Source organism: Cupressus sempervirens, chromosome 4 (genome assembly GCF_028749045.1).
Source record: "Cupressus sempervirens isolate cs-2001-9-10 chromosome 4, ASM2874904v1, whole genome shotgun sequence".
NCBI lineage: Eukaryota > Viridiplantae > Streptophyta > Pinopsida > Cupressales > Cupressaceae > Cupressus > Cupressus sempervirens.
The window spans coordinates 715,998,124-716,016,461 of NC_143121.1; the positions used below are offsets into that span (position 1 = coordinate 715,998,124).

At 37.6% G+C, this 18,338-nt stretch overlaps 1 protein-coding gene across 1 annotated transcript in view; it reads right to left on the minus strand.

The window, feature by feature from the left end:
- The window catches only part of LOC149563276 (EXS (ERD1/XPR1/SYG1) family protein), a 90,356-nt gene that overhangs the window by 9,109 nt on the left and 62,909 nt on the right, over nt 1-18,338 (minus strand). The window contains exon 11 of the mRNA XM_089826626.1: nt 9,591-9,638. Within this exon, the coding sequence (XP_089682752.1) occupies nt 9,591-9,638 (48 nt within the window). The remainder of the gene's footprint in view (nt 1-9,590; nt 9,639-18,338) is intronic.

The following is an 18,338-nucleotide window of genomic DNA, read 5'->3' on the forward strand; positions in this document are numbered from 1 at the left end:
GAGAAGTCACAAGTAAAAGACACTGCTGAAACCTCGAAAAGAAACTTGGCGGAACAAGACATAGTGAAACAGATAATGCAAATGGAAGTGCCGATTAAATTAAATGATCTTCTTCTCACCATGCCACAGTTGCATACGGCTATTATAAATATGACACCGTCCCCGAGAGTGGCGGAGGGAGCAAAGGATAATAAGGAAACAACCGCGGCAGTAGCAGCAACAGACCCGATATTACTAGCACTTACGACAAGTAAACACCCAGCAGTGGTGGAGATGGGCATTCTGGGTACGGTGCTAACGGATACAATAGTAGATGGAGGATCGGGAGTGAATGTGATGCCAGAAGATATCTGGAAAAAACTTGGACAACCAACACTATGGCCACCCACCTTTCAATTACTTACAGCAGACCAACATGGGATAAAACCCTTGGGAACATTGATGGCACAGCCAGTAACAATTGGGACACAACCATTTTTACTGGATTTCGTAGTCATTCCACTAAAGAGAAGAGGGTACGACGCCATCCTAGGACAGGGGTGGTTGGTGCAAGCTAAGGTAAAGTATGATTGGAAAAGGAATACCCTGTCAATGGAGACAGGAGGTAGGAGATTGATAATTGATTTGCATACGCAGATGGTAGGAGAAGAAGCAACGTTGTCGGACTCAGAAGGCGAAGGTGAGAATGACGACGAAGGGAAAAAAAGGATGGAACCAAATGAAGAAGGGGTGCTGAGATTAGGAGGGTCAACTGATGATGACCTAGATTCCGTAAATGGACTACTACACTGGCAAATGGAAGATTATGAGGTCTTTCCGAGCTGCAATATTTTGAGTATCGAGGAAGGAAAAGAAGGCCATGAGTTTCCAAAGGAATACAATGAACTGAAGGAGGGAGAAGCGCAGGTGGATGAAACACCTGCGCATACATTTAGTAAAGATAAACCAATGAAGTATGAAGAGCCGATGGTGAAAACAATAAACTTGGGTGATGAGGAAAATCCGAAGAACATTCTTGTAGGAGATGATTGGAACCCAGTATTGAAGACGGCAACTTGGACGTATAAGGACTTAAAAAGAGTGCCACCAGAGCTATGTGTCCACTGGATACCATTAATTGAAGGTGTGGTACCTGTACGGAAGCGATCGTACCGAAGGAATAAGAACTATGCAGCATGGGCCGTGGAAGTTGCACAAAACAGGTGGAAGGTATGGCGTCAGAAGCGTTTAAAATTGAACAACTTTCAACCCAGTCAGTTAGTACTGAAGTATAATGGACGGAATGAAATAAGACCTAAAAAATTTAACGTTAAATGGGTTGGACCGTACAAGATATGAGAAGTTGGATATAACAGAGCAATTAAACTGTGGACACTAGATGGAAAAGAAATGCCAGATGTCGTAAATGGATCAAAGTTGAAAATATACAAGGAAAGGAAGGATTCTCCGCGGACAAACAATTGAACGAAGAAAAGATGTCTGTAAATAATGTATATATGTATAATACTAAAGTTGAATATAGTTTTAAAATGTCAAGTGAGAAAATGTAAAAGTATGAAGTGATAAAATGAAGCATGAAGTAAAGGCATTAAGAGGCAGATTTTTAAAGAAATCGGGAGCAGAAGTTTGCCGTACGGCCTTGGCAAAGATTATATAGAAGAGAAGTAAATTAATAAAGTAAGTCATAAAATAAGAAGAGTTGGGAGGAAAAGACCGTACGGACTAAAAAAAGAAAAATGGAGGCACTTAAATGACCATACGGCTTAGATGACTGTACGGCCCAAAAAGAACATATGTTAAATAAAATAAAATATTAAATAGGAACAAAAGCATGACCGTATGGGCCAGATGACCGTATGGCCTCAAAGCTTTGGTGAGGGGGCGAGCAAGACCGTACGGAAGATAGACAAACTGTATCGTACGAAAGATAGACAGACCGTACCGTACGGAAGATAGATAGACCGTACGACCTGAAGTGGAAAAGACCATACCGTATGGTCGAATAAGGATTACAAAAGGACCGTACGGCCTGAATACGTACAGATTGGGGGACCAGAGGAAGCAAGGCCGTACGTAGGAGGAAGAAAGAAGGTTCGTACGGCTATAGGAGCAGGAAGCATATAAGAATGTATGCATTATATGTAACAGATATTTGAAGCCGTCTTGAAATACTATCTCAAGCTAGGGAGAAGTCGTACGGTTGGAAAATAATTTCCTTGGGAGATAAGCGTATCCGTACTCAAGGCTCATGAAGAATAAAGTTCGTACGGTGGGATCAAAAAGCATTTCAAATAGATTTGGTGACCAGAGGAAAGGGAGAAGCTAGGACAGCTGTACGAAGGGTATCAGAAAAGGAAGAGGAATTGTTGTAGCCGATTCACAATGCAAGTCTATAGGAAAGAGGAAGTGGAAGAGCCAAAAAAAAAAAAAAAAACGACGACAGATTGAAACAATTCGAAATGAGTAATGCATGATGCTAAAGGGAAGGGTAGACATAAGCAGTTGCCAGAAAGAGTGTGGAATTGAAAGAAAATGACAGAAATAGTGTGTTCCATGCAGTTTTGTGTGGATTTCGGAGTGCTAATTTGGTCTTGGCACTGCCCCTCGACCCCGCTGGGGGCGTTGCCCCCTAGACCCCCAGTCGTTGCGGATATCAGTCATGGGAAGTGTGACCAGTTGATGAGACCTGGAGCTGCTGCTGTAGGCATGAGTGTCTATGGATCTGACGTGTCACTCGGAGTAGGTGTTTGGGTGTGAGTCCGTCTTGGTGGATGCATTGAGAGCTCGGGAGGAGCTGATCATCCAGTTGAAGGCAGTACGGCAACACTTGGCTCAGTGTACCTAGGAGTTGGAAACAGAGAAAATGGCACGGGTGGCTATCAAGGTCAGCTAAGGAGACAGTATTGTGGCTATGTGGGTTGAAGACCAGTTTGGTGAAGGCACGAGGTGGATGTGAAAGTGATGTGACAGAAACAGATCTATCTTGTTGTAGTTAGTCAGTTAATGTATTTTGTTGTTAAATTGTCTTAGATATTTTGTAATTGTCGTCCGGAGACGACTTTTTCTTTTGGGAGGGATGATGTTGTCGGTAAAATGTATAGCATAGCCGACAGGTAGAGTAGTATCCGAACGGGCGCATGACGCTTGAGTCACCCCTTCGGAAAGGTATATGTACACCTCCGAGATGGACTTTGGAATCATCGTGGTAATCATTGATCATTGTAGTCATTGTAATCGGATTGTAATCTGCAAGTGCATACATGAATAAAGTACCTATTCTGAATTAAATCGTGTTATACATGTGTTGAACTTCTTACCCTATGCGGTAAACAGTCACTTAGTTTGCTTTCAATAATGCACTCGTAAATTCTTTTTGAGAAATTACATGTAATGTCTGAAAATGTAATTGCACCTGATCATGTCATTTGCAAAGTTGTAACTTGTAATCACATGTAAGCAAACTGCAAGTCAAATTACATTAGGACTAGTATTTAGAATAAGTCATAGTTACTTGTGGAATAAGTCTTTATTGTTTGGACTTCTCCCATTTTTTGGTCCCAGCCCCTCACCTATAAACAATAGAAGATGTTCATCATAATTTATATCTTTTGGCAATGCAAGAAGGCTCTGCTAGTTTGTATATGTACTCGAAGACCTTGGGCTCGGATGTAAATCAGATTGTTTCAATAACAGAGGCAAGTGGCTTTGAGACTGTGTCCCAATTCAAGAAGTCATGTGATGACATTTTCTAGAGTTGATTGTGAGTTTTGTGCTTTCGATCAAGAGGGATTTGAACCTAATCTTGCAGACTTTGAGCTGCACATTGCATTCAGAGTTATAATTTGGTTTCATATTCAATCTTACAGACTTTGAGTTGCTTATGATGTTTGAGATTAGCATAGGATACTCAAGCAAGTAAATAACTTGCAAATTTTTGGTTGCTCTATTTTTGGTGTTTGTGCATGCAAGGTGAAATCCATGTTGGAGATTTTGTATTACACGTGTGTTTCACTCTTGTTCTGGAAAATCTCATTAGGAGTCACGGAAAGACTTTGAGCTTTCTTCAACTCCTAGGCTACTAAAAGTTGTTGGTACATTAAAGGATATCCTTACGTCTAATCTTCTGTTTATGGGGATTATTGCTGCAAAATTGCATTGTCCCTTAACGATTATGTTATGAAGGTAGCATCTATTTTGAAAATAAGAGAATAAGATTGATGTAACGTCTTGCTTTAGCTTAGTGTAAATAAAAGCAGCTAAGCATCTTGTTAATTCAAGTAGCAATAAGAAGGGGGAGCATTCCCTTCATTAGGAGAGACAGTCTTACATGCCATGATTGGAACCACTGTTTTCCAGTTGATCCTTAAAACTGTTGGTTACAAATATCCACCCAACAGTTTTTGGTAACTCCACAAGGGACACGTTACACATTTGTAAGTATATTTGGGTCCTATTAAATGTAGCTATTCACTGTAATTTGTAAAGCTGTGACCAAGGACATGTAAATGGTTGCCGAAGGTCCTTCAAGAAATGTTTTTGGTCCATTGAATTTGACTCATCTCTGCATACTCTTTCTAAAGGCCCATGAAAGAATTTCCCCAAGTTCTTCAGTGATGGACAGCAACACCCTAATAAATAGATAGTTGCTTTTTACATTGCTTTTGGAGTTCAGGGTATTGAATATGAACATGTGGAGTTTTACAAACTTGCACCACAAACTATCACAAATTGGGCTATTTTCGGAGCCAAGTTTGAGGAAAGACTTTGAGCTTTCTTCAACTCCTAGGCTACTAAAAGTTGTTGGTAAATTAAAGGTTATCCTTACGTCTAATCTTCGGTTTATCGGGACTATTGCTGAAAATTGCATTGTCCATTAAGGATTATGTTGTGAAGGTAGCATCTATTTTGAAAATAAGAGAATAGGATTAATGTAACGTCTTGCTTTAGCTTAGTGTAAATAAAAGTAGCTAAGCATCTTGTTAATTCAAGTAGCAATAAGAAGGGGGAGCATTCCCTTAATTAGGAGAGACAGTCTTACATGCCATGATTGGAACCACTGTTTTCCAATTGATCCTTAAAACTGTTGGTTGCAAATATCCACCCAACAGTTTTTGGTAACTCCACTAGGGACATGTTACACATTTGTAAGTATATTTGTGTCCTATTAAATGTAGCTATTCACTGTAATTTGTAAAGCTGTCACCAAGGACATGTAAATGGTTGCCGAAGGTCCTTCAAGAAATGCTTTTGGTCCATTGAATTTGACTCATCTCTGCATACTCTTTCTAAAGGCCCCCTTAAGAATTTTCCCAAGTTCTTCAGTGATGGACAGCAACACCCTAACGAATAGATAGTTACTTTTTACATTGCTTTTGGAGTTCAGGGTATTGAATATGAGGATGTAGAGTTTTACAAACTTGCACCACAAACTGTCACAAATTGGGCTATTTTCAGAGCCAAGTTTGAAGAAAGATTTAAGCCTCCTATAGATGCCCATGCCCTGTTGGCCTAACTCCCCCAGTTGAAGAAGGTATCTCACCTACCTATGCAAGACTTTATTGCTCACTTCAATAAATGATAGGAAGAATTCCAACTACTACTCAGCCTACAATTGTGAATTTAAAATGTTTCTTCATTAATGCTCAAGTACCCAAAATCAATTTTCTCCTAAGAAAAACAACTCCAAAAATCTTGCAGCCACACAAAATGTGGCAATAAAAATCGAAGATGATCTCATTCTTGTTGGGCAGATAAGAATAGAAGCAAGTGGGTCCAAAGAAAGTTCTTCTTTGAATTTATTTTCTTCTTTAGAGGACTGAAGACGCATCTTCAAGACTTGATGTGTACCCAGAGACCTCAGAAATTAGTGTAGTCTTCATCTCAATGTCTCTCACCCTCTCCTCATCTCCCACCAAGTTTTTAGGCATCTCCTGCCCAAAAAGGCACATAAAACATATAAAAATAAAACACTGGAGATTACTTTCCTTCTCCATTTCCCATTAGAAGCACAAAAGGCATCCTAGGTCTGAGGTTCAACTTTTTATTTTAAATTTTAAACATTCACACAACATATGAATGCTTCCACATTTTTGCATACATGCCTGCCAATGCAATTGCATGCAACTGCACTAGCAGAAATGTATGCAAAATGTTGAGGCATTCACATAGCATTGTCATAGGATATAAAATTTATAGGTTGGTTAGAGAAATATAACCTATAAATTCTTAGATAGCTCAAACTTTTCCATTGTTCTTGTTTTCAATTTTGATTTTTTTGTTTTTTTTGGGTGGGGGGGAATTATTAAACTATATTAAAAAAAATTGGCGTCTCCAAGTCTCCTATCTCCAAGTGACTGGTTTTACTTATGTATTCATAGCCCTTGGCTGCCATCAATGCCACTCCCTCCTCTCTCTTTCAATAATCAATTGTTGCACATGCACATATTGGTCATAGTTTGTGTCCATTGTTTGTGTTGTTTCTTCTATTTAGGGGATTTCCTTAAGAGCTACATATCCATTCGATGAAATTTCCCAAAACTGTGCCCTTCTACCATCTTCTAGTGTTCTTCTAATAGATATGTTGAATAGGAGTTTTTCATGAGAAAATTGCTGATGTGTTGAGGGGTTTGTGTTTGTTACCCACTTTTATGCCCCCCCATGTTCCCTTCAAATTTCCTTCACTCATGTAACAACCCAAAGCTTCAGCCATTATGATGAAGATGAATCGAGATAGAAGGTCTCCCTGCCTGAGCCCTCAAAAGGAAGTAATAAACTGCTCCAACTACCATTGACTAGAGCTGAGGATTTGGGAGTTCAAATGCAACTGGAATTTCGGTTGAGCTATTTGTTGCAAAACCTGAAGTTTGCTATCACTTTTATTGAGAAATGCTGATCCACTTGATAGTGCCGTTCCTTATATCCAGCTTCACTAAAATTCTTTTTGCCTTCTGGTTTTGACGCAGTGAATAGTCTCAAAGGCAAGGATTATTCTGTCTGAAATTGAACAGCCCAAGATAAGCCCATTCAATATCTCTTTAATTATATTAGCCATGGCTTTGGATATCTTGTTTCTCATGTTCTTGTGTCATGTCCACTTCTTGAAATAGGATTAAATAATAAACAATAATAATCAAGTGAAAAATATTAAAATAATTGAATATTAATTAAATTAAAAACAAGGTCAAAAGTCATAAACACTTCATTTGAAAAAAAGGGGAAGGTGGAAGAAAGAATGGGGCACCAGAATTAAGGAGGTATTAAGGGAAAGGAAAGGGCAGAAAATAAGGGAGTAACTTTCAAAAGGTGAAGTGTTGCAACTCTTTGAGAAGGTTGTAATATGAAGGGTTGTGACTCTTTGAATGAGAGACAACTATGAAAGGTCATGACTCTTCCCAAAAAGAAGACATGATATAGAGGCGTGACCACTCTCTCGCATGAGAAGATATAAAGGAGAAGAAGGATCAAATGGGGGCAGACGAGATTTAGAGCAAATTTAGAACAGGGTAAAGGAGGGATCTGAAATAAGAATTTAGAAGGGAAGAAGAAAATATGAAGAGACTATGCATATCATTAATGGAATATGTGCAGATTTGTAAAGTAGTCAAGACAGATTTGATAGTAAGAGATAGGTGAAGATTAAATAAGGAGTGAAAAGGGCAATAGTTGTTGTTAAACAGATTTATCTTTTCATAACCAAAGAGTGTGACCCATTCCGAAGGGGCATTAACAAATAAAAGGGGGCGACTCCCTACACTCAAAAGAGATATTGTGGAGGTGATGTTTCCATTTGAAGAAGAAAATAAAAAAGGGCAGATCAGTTGGAAGAATAATGTATTATTCTCAAAGGAAACAATGAAAAGTGGTATTAATACCTCGCAAGATAGGTAAGTCCTGTGGTGGAATGGGTTGGGCTATATCATAAAAGGGCAAGGGATAAGGCCTGTGGTGGGATGGACATGGGGTACATCATATAAAGGCACTATTTGTGAAGGATAGTCCAAATGGATAGGAAGCAATTGTAATAAGGGGAACAATGAGGCCTCACTAAGTACATCACCTCATGAAGCACAAAGTTTCTACTCTTGGGCCTAGGGTTGAGTGAAGGGCACCCTATTGTAATCCTTCCACCAATGCATATAGGAGAGTTATTAATGATAGCTAAGGAAAGAATCCTTAACCATATGAAGTAATACAAAGTGATGGAGGGGAACAATGTAAGGATTCCACTAGGTATGGCAACACCATAAAGCATGGAGCCAAGGGGGACAGAGTTTCCACCCTTGGGCCTAGGGCAGAGGCAATGAGAGCACCTCATCATGTCTTTCTTATCTAATTCCTCACAGTGGTTAAGATCATGGAAGCTAAGTTCTATTAGTATTTTTTTTCATACACCTAAATATGCATTCCTATTCCCTAGGTTAAGATTGTACATCTCCGTGTATTATAAATCTATAAAACTTAAAGGCAGATTATATTTCACTAAAAACATAAGTAGATTGGGTGTGTGTGTGTGTGTGTGTGTGTGTGTGTGTGTGTGTGTGTGTGTGTGTGCACTTGTCCGTTATTTGGTGATTGTAGGACCTAAATCAGGATTTATCTTGTTCAAAGCATTTTAAGTGGTAAAGGTATATCTCTAACCATCTTACAATTCTTATTTTAATGAAATTTGTGATTCTACGGCAAAAATTAAGGCAATTCCAAAATGGGGATATTACAGAGCAGCCCAAGATAACCCGTTAAATATCATTTTAAGTCTATTAGCCATTGCTTTGGATATTATTGTTTCTCGTGTTCTTCTTAGGGACCAAGGCATCTTTTTGGTTCCTCCTATTTCATGTTTTCTGATTAACAAATAATAATATCTTATGGTTCCTAGTTGCCTTCCTTTCCCCTTTCTTGGTATTTTCTCTCCATGCTACTTTTTAGTTTCTCCTTGTGACTTTTTAGTTTCTCCTCGTTATTTTTTGTTCTTTCCTTATTTTCTTCATTTGTACCCTTCCTCGTAATTGGTGCTTCCTTTCCTCCTCTAACCCCTCATTTTAAACTTGTTTGGGTCTGCAATCTAATCATTTTTTCTTTCAGCTCTCTCATCTTGATGCTGGATCATGGAGTCTGATCTCAAATATTAAAGCAAAAATTGTTCTACGCAGCTGAATCCAGAAACAAAAGCATAGTTGATAATGAAATGTGGAAATCTACTCTCTTTAAATGAAAGTGCTGTTCATGTCTTTTAGCATTACTAAATTCTTCTTAGATTCTTCCACTGCAGCTTTCCTAATAATATAATATAATGATATTTTATTAATAGAAAGATGTTCAAACTTTATTATTAAAATTTCTGGCTCTCTCCCACACCAAACCAGAACCCAAATCTGTTTGGAACCAGACCAAGATCCGGCTGTGCATAAGAATGAGCTATAGTAAGAAAAAAAACTTGCATAAGATCTAAACACGTTTAGTTAAAAATAGAATTCTAAAGAAAATTGTCTAATTGAACAAAGAAAATCCTGATATCCTTACAAAAGGAATTAACATTCATTTGCTAACAATGCAAATTCATCTTGAACAGTCACAGGAAGTTTGGAACCTGCCTGTCGGTTGGCCATTCTACAAACAGATCGTTCCAAGTCTGATAGCACCTGCAAAACCAATCCAAAGTTTATTAATTTAATAAATTATATGAAGCATCTAAATTGACAGTACAAGAACATTAACTTCAAACTATCATCTAAAATGAAGTATCATATTAATTGTCATCATAATGTAAAGGCTTAAAGCATCAAAGAAAATGTGAATCAATTTGAAAAGACAAGCTGCATACAGTACATTGTATGAACACAATATAATTTAGTGATACCTTATGTGAATTGTGTTATATCATAGAGGGCAATAATGAGTCTTTATCATTGTCTGACTTCAGTTCACCTTCAAAAACAGATGGTACAGGTGGCATGCCGTAATTTTTATGATATTAGGAACCAGAAAAGAATTTTGTTGTGTTCAATGTCTTCTCAGAACAGTCAATAGAATGGGTAAAAGTCTTCATGCAGAATGAACATGAAATAACTAAGGCATCTCATCTGCATTGTGGAGCTCCCTAAATAATTGAAATAAAGGTAAATTAAATAGAAAGTTGAAAAATAAAAAGAACAGAAGATCTTCTAAAATTAGACATCACATATACCTACAGCGAACACAACTCCAAGTATGAAGATCCAAATCAATGAGATGAATGCTGCAATATGAAAATACTACCGATGACATGCAGAAGGAAGATGAAGGGCTATTGGCATTGATGAGAGCACCATAGATCCAGGTTATAATTAGAGGCAAGTAACAAATTAAGTGCACCAACAAATGCTAGAGATACAAGTCAGTTGCTAAAAGCAATGGCCACAGTGGTAGGAAGCGAGTGTTATTCTAATCAAGTAATATATCTTGCCTCTCAGTTATTTCTAATACTGTAATGTTCCTTTTCCTGCCAACAATTTAGCTATTATTATTATTTAAAATAGTGTTTTCCAACACTGATATAATGATATTTGTATAATATAAATTATAATGAATGTTAAAATACATAATATTGAATTCAAACTACAATTTCAAATTTCCTGTCTCATGGACCCAATTGTCACAGACTGTTGGCAGCTCAAATTTCATTTTTTGGCATCTATGCTCATAATCCCATTGCGCAAATGCTCTGAGGACAACATTCCTCATTGGCTGGTTGGATGTAGGATACAACCCTAACTTCATTTTCAATACCATCCAGGATTGCAGAGTGCTAATCACAAAAGAATCTCATTTCATTTCAGGTCTAGACTGGCTTACAATCAGATCAGGCCTAGAGATTGATTTACAGCTAGCATTATCAAGGCCCAATTTTCACAGACTTATGCTAGCAATTCAAATTTCAATTCCTGGTATCCATGATCATGGTCCCATTGTGCAACTGCTCTCAGGATGACGCTCCTCATTTGGCTGGTTGGATATAGGATAAAACCCCTAACTTCATTTTCAATTCCATCCAGGGTTGCAGGAGTGCTAATCACAAAAGAATCTCATTTCATTTCAGGTCCAGGCTTACTCACAATCAGATCAAGCCTGGATATTGGCAAGACATCCATTTACTGCTAGCAATATCCAGGAGACTAAATTGCTATTTTTGATAGTCCAATCAACCTGCAGTGACAAGTTGAGTGATATCCGAGCAGGGTCAAACATACACAAATTGCACCTCACAGGGAACAACCAACAGTCTCCAGTTCAACAGGAAGCAGCAGATGTGACCCATATTCCTACAATCTACATCTAGAGCCACATAACTCAGAGCATCACCATTTAGAACGCCAGACTATGATGAATAATGCTGATTCAGGTTGTCATCAGCAAATTTGCATTGGAGCAACTGCCATCTACATCTATTGCAAGCATCATTGAAACACCTCAAAGTCAAATCTAGCTCAGCCATGATCTATCACTGTCAGATTCTATCATTTCCACAGCTTGGCAAAGGAACAAGTAGAACCGTTACTTATTAATTTAGCACTCAGTTTGGCAGTAAAGAGAAGCGATATACATCAAATCTGGGATTTCCATCCAAGGAGATAACCAGCAAGCTATCACAAAAACCCTCAGCGACATTCTACAGTGTTAAATGTCCAGCTAGACATCTTTTCATAAATCTGATCATATTATTCCAGAATAGTATAAAGTGTCCAATCAGAGTTTGGAATTGGACCTGCAGATGTACAATCAGTGAATAAGTGCATTGAGAAATTGTAATATTTTTGCTAGGTTAGCAAAATAATACAGCTTGGTATCTTTTGTTATCCGAGTTACTTCTATCAATGAGTTTCATGCATTGCTTGTAGTGCATGATGATCAGGGTACTCTTGGTTAGTCTACTATTCACTCTAGGGATTTACAAATTCGAATCCATAATTTGAGGATATACAATAAAGACATCAGTTGAAGCTAAATCATTTATGAAAATTATTACCTTAAGAAGATTTTAAGAGAGGAACAATATTATTAGGCTCGTTGTTTTATCATTAATCCTTAGTCTTAATATTAGCATTAAGGCATGTTTCCATTACGGAGGAATAATGGACTAGGCCATATACCAAGCAGGATTTCCTTATCCGTGATGTATAAATGAAGGAAATCCCTGTAGTATGTACCTCTTTAGATCTTTTTTTTTGGGTCGGCAATTGTAATATTTTATTACTCTAATAAAGATCTACGTTTAAGTTCAAGAGGCCATTAGGGCCTATACCCCCAAAAAAACCCTACCCTATAACATATCTGCAATGATAAAAACTACTACAACACTTTACATTTACATCTTTCTACAACAGCCTATAACAAGACTTGTAACCGATTACATCTCAGACATATTTGACTATTCCAAAACATTACAGACCAGCTCCTTGGCCATTTATGTCATCCCTTTTGGTTTTGTGTCCATTCCATGTACCGGAGAAAACGCATTGGCATTGCCTATCATTAACAGGTAGCATCTTTGGCTGAAAAATCTTCCCAAGAAACTGCCCTGACAAAGATGCATAGCCTCCAAAATTTCACTGATCACAAAATCTCCATTATTCAAGACTTCAGTTTGGATCATGCACCCGCACTACCATCCTTCGCCTTCTAGTGTTAAAAGACCGCTATCGCTTTGGAATCTCCATAGGAGAGCCCACGACCTTCCTTGCATTTGCATCCTGGTAAGCCCTAATCTCATCCTTAGATTTCTGCCATACCACTGCAAATTGCTCCTTATGTACACATTGGTCAACTCTTTTCGGCCAACACAAAAGGAGTAGCGATCAACCTCATTACCCATCTCTTCATCCTCAAGACACTCACTATAATTGAAGTTCATAGCCTACAAAGGTCCATTCCAACTTCAGCTCCAAGTCCACTATCAGGTCACTTGGAAACAAAGATTTCATTACCCACCTAACTTCTGAATTTCCTCATTCAATTCCACCCCCCACGCCATAATTTGTGCAGCAATGTCCACATAAATTTTCCAGTGGTGTGTTGCCTCCTGAAACAGACTTCCCAATGTTGGTTTTACCACCCTCACCCACCTTGCGATGGACATTTCAGCAGTAACTTCAGACGATGATCCACCACTAGTCCATACAAAGCATTTTGTTGACGCTTAGTCTCAAACATGAAAGTGGCTTCCATGGCTACACTGCTTCAAACATTACCCTTCACTGTCTCTTTTAACTCTCTTGCAAACTTACTATACAAAGGAATGCCACAACTACGTTGTTAAAACAAATTACCCTGCCTTAAAAAACATGAGCCAGGTTGTAGACTGACATCTTCACACACTTGTCCTCCTCCTCCATACAAACTCATAAATACTCTCCACCGCCACTTCCCATTCCCTATCATATCTTTATTTGCTCAAGCTTTTATAGTCACGACTTATCTCACTTTACCCTTCCTGCTCTGTCCATTATAGAGGACTTACATTAAATATTAAAACCCATTCAAAAGGTAAAAACGATCGACATCCCAAATTGTTAAAAAAATTCAAGATTCATTTCACCTTATTTCCTTTGCATTTTATGTGACTAATCTTGTAATCTATCATTTCCTCCAAACCTTTACTAACCTTCCAAATAGAATTTTCTAGATGCCAAGCATTAATAATCTTTTGTTTAATTGCTTTATGATACTTAAAGAGTCCCCTTCTAAATGTAATTTCCTGACCCCTAACTTCTATGCAAACTCAATTGCCATTAAAGCCGCTTTCCCCTCTGGTACAGTATTAGTTCCAATAACCAATCTATTTGTTGCAAAAGCTATGGCTTCCCCATCATGGTTTTAAGCTATCACCCCTGCACTTGATGGGTCCGGATTTCCTTTCGCAGCTCCATCAAAATTTATCTTCACCCAATCCAATTCAGGTGCAACCCATTTCACTTCTTCTTTTGATTACCAATAGAATTTTTTATTATGACTCTCAGCCATTGCGATTGAATTCTGTTGTCCTCCTTTGTGAACGAGATATTTAAAGAACTACATCTAAAGATAGCTGCAATTAGAACAACTTCTACATGAAGGTTTATCCTCCATAACAGCCTTTCCAACAATTTATGTTTTTCCAAAAAGATTCTCTGATTTCTCTCTTTCCATATTTCCCAGGTCACAATAGACAGGGTAATCCCCCATACACATGATAAGGAGGACCTAACTTTTAGCCTTGGCCAACTACTAAAGAATTCCTTTATAGAGGAGTTCTGCCATGGGCCCTGCCATCCAGTTTATTCCTCAGATCATTCCAGCATTTCATTGCAATTTTACAATTAAGAAGAAGGTGGTCCACTGTTTCTTCATGTTCCCCACACATTACACAATTTGTTGGACTAAAAACACACAATCTTTTCCTTCTTTCACCAGTCAGAATTCTACCTTGAATAGCCAACCATGCAAAGGTTCCAGCCTTTGAAAGACAATCTTTATGCCAGCATAAATCTTTAGCATCAAAACCAGTCTCCTCATCTGAACAGAGCATTCTATACCCCAACTTCATTGAATATTGCCCTGAAGAAGATGAATAGTAAATGATTCTATCAACTTCGCCCGAAATACACACCTCTCTTTGCTTGGAAATGTTTTCTAGCATGTCTTTCTGCTGCTGCGTAGGAAAGGCCAGATTGCAGTCTTTCCACCTCCATGTTCTCCCTAAGGGTCCAACAGTTCTCCCCATCTTGCACACATCACACCTTTCAGTTCATAAATGGTTGATTTGCAAGATTGTAAAACCATTCCATGAATCATCCCAAAATTTGCTTTCTTCCCATCCCCAATTCTCAATGAAATATGGTCTCTAATCAGATGTCTGCATGACAGCATAGAACTCCCTATAGTTGACTCTTTTGGTCAATTCCTAATTGTAAAAGTCCTCTCCATCTCCCTGGTGTATAAATATTTAGCTTTCAAAGTTCTCACCCATAACTGATAAAGGCTATTATACAAATTCCACACCAACTTAACTCCCACACTTCATTCATCAAATTCCAATCTTTCAGACAAGCACCACCTCCATCTTTAGATTTACAAATCTTCTCCCATGCTAATAAAGGAATCTTCTCCTCACTAGTCCCATTCCAAAAGAACTTTCTCATCTTTTGCTCTATTACTTTGATCAATTTTTTAAGGAATCTCCATGCACATCATTGAAAATTATTGATATAGCTGAAATAACAGATTTCAGCATTAAAATTCTCCCTGTTGATGTTCATTGTTAATGACCTACCTTTCTGACCTTCCATTTTCCACATGCATTTTCCACGAAGTCCTTCCACAAATCAGCTTTGTTCCTTCCCTGTAACAAGGGGATCCCTAAATATTTACTTGGCAACGCACACCGTCGAATATTTAAAATTCTGCAAATCTCTCTTTGTTTTCTTAATGGAGTGTTAACAAGAAAATTTCTGATTTGTTTCAATTTATAAACTGGCCTGAAACCTTTCCATAAATGTCGAAACTTTCTCGCATCAGTCTGGCTTCCCTTTCTGGCACTTCTCCAGCCAAAAAGATTTCATCCAAAAATAGTAGATGAGAAAATGGTTCAATTCACTCCACATCCCTGACTCCTTTCCACAGCCGCACATCTCTTTTCCATGCAACCATCCTACCCAATACTTCTGCCATTATTTTTAACAAAGAAGGGGAAAGAGGATCCCCTTGACGAATCCCTTTATCCAACTCAAAATAACCCTATGGACTTCCATTTACAAGAACCAAGAAGTGGGGGGAGTCATAATGCAGCTCTTCATTTTCCATTTTCTTATTTGTCCATATTATGAATGAAAATGCAGTACCATATGTACCAATAGAAAGACTTATTGATGAGAGGCACCCTACCATGTTCTCTGTTTTTTATGCTATCAATCATATTAATCTCCTAATTGAGGAAACAAGTGAAATTAAATGGATGAAAACTATGGCTGAATAGTAAGAAACGTCACCAAACACATTTACAACATACTTAAATTAATAAGAGAACACATCAAAGGAAACAAGCTTGTGCAATTAAGAGACACAATTTACCACCATTTCTGACAAATCATATTAGCCTTGTTAAGGTGTCATACAAATGTTTGTTGTTAGGAAACAATAAAATATTAAGTAGAATTGGTTACAAAATCCACAATTAGTGCAAGAAAATGACAAATCAAATCATATACACATAGGAACCCCAAATTTACCTTAAAAAAACCTTTTAAAAAAGCAACAGCACCACATTATGAAACATTTTGTAGAGAAGATGATTGCAACAGAAAATATATATTGTGTGGCAAGAGACACCTTTGATCTCTGTCAAACCTGACAGCGTGCACCATCAAAAATCATGTCCTCAATGCAATCTGCACTTGAAATGAACCTCCACTCTACGCACTCTATGAGCTCCTCTTCTTCCTATGATGAATCCAATATCATTAGAATCACAGTACATAAAATGTCATCCTTGCTTCATCCTTGCTTTGCAAAAATATCAGTGACATACAACGTGAAACCTTCTTATATCTCAACAAAACACTACCACAAGCACTTTAAACATAGGCAAGAGAGAAACATTAAGCTAAAAACCCTTTCCACAACCACCTGCAGGTGTCGCTCTTCGCATTACAAGGCTTTCCATGTGGTTATTTTTCTTTGTATGGCCCCCTTAATGTTTACAACTCCAATGTTGCATACAACATTACATACACAATATTAACCAAACCACCAAGTGTGCATCACATTTCATGAAAACCATAACTGCATTTAATGTTATTACACAATGGGTACAACACACCTTGCAACAATGGGCTTCACTAACCATTCACTATCTTGCAAAAAAAAGTCCCAACAACAAATTATCTTTTAAGCACCTCAAGTCATGAATCACCAATGTGAACTTTCCCACACAACTATGCATCCCCATGTGCCACAAATCAGCCTTTCAATGTGCTAATGTATTATCATTGGCCCCCTACAACCTTTCATGGGTTCCTTCTTACAAATTTGGGTTGAAGACTGCAATCAACTTGTGAAAGTTGTGCGAAAATCCAGTCTAATCTTGAAACCCCACTTTAAAAATGACCTTAGCTAAGTCCTCGAGCATCCTCACAATCTCATGAATAGGCTATTTCTTAAACATAGAGCTTTATCATCTACCTATTCATTTCTCACAAATCTAGCTCACAAACTCATTTGCTTCCATGTTCACCAATCTTGCCACACATCTCCATCGCATCCTTTGCCAACAAAGTGGGAAATCCCTAATGATTGTAAGTCATTACTAAATACTTCTCTTTGAGAATAACCTAGATACATCTCTCCTCACTATCATCACAACCACTCAATAAAAAACATCTTGGGCACAAAAAGAAGAGTTTACCTTAGTTCTTAGCTAGTGTACCAAAACTATTTGACTTTTTTGGTAATGAACCTCAATTAAGATAAGAAGGGAATGCTTATAGTTATGGATTCAATCAACTCTATCAACTCTAATGTGTCAAGATAAAACATATTGATAATTGAATGAACGATTCTAATTAATTAATTAATTAATAGTAATTAATCTGTCAAGATAAACTATATTGATAATATAATTAATAATTACTTATATATCAAATAGAATAAATTGAATAACTCTACTAAATAATATTAATGAATAATGATTGCTGACCATTACTTAAATGAATAATATTAAATGAAGAACACCACCATAAGTCATAAGGAGTAACCCAAGGGTCACGACCTGGCAGATCCCACATATTACAAGTGGGACAGCAACAAAGGGGAAAGACGGAACAGAAGTAAGGAAAAAAATTAAAACAAGGTGGAAACGACATTTGACTTGAGGACCACAAGACGATTAAGGGAGGCATATTACAAAAACCACCATTTAAGCACTTAAGTTATAATTAAAGGATCTAACCTAGGTGACAAAGAGTATAGGAATAAACAAAATGAGTGATGGAATTATTATAACAATTCTACAAATAGTTGATAGAATTGTGGAATTTCCAAGATAGATATAGATGTTAAATTCATCAATGTTACTTGATATTTTTTGAAGATATCGATGTGACCTCTTATAAAGAAAAGATAGATCTTAAATACTCTAGTGTTAGTTCAGAGATGAGTGCAATCCTCATTTGGCTGACATGGTTGAGGTTAATATTATCTCTATAACGTCGGTATGAGAGATTGATGATCTCCATTTGACTGGCATGCCTAAGAAATCTCTATAATGTCAGTAGGAGAGATTAATGATCTCTATCTAACTGATATGCCGAAGATTAAGGAATCTCTATAAT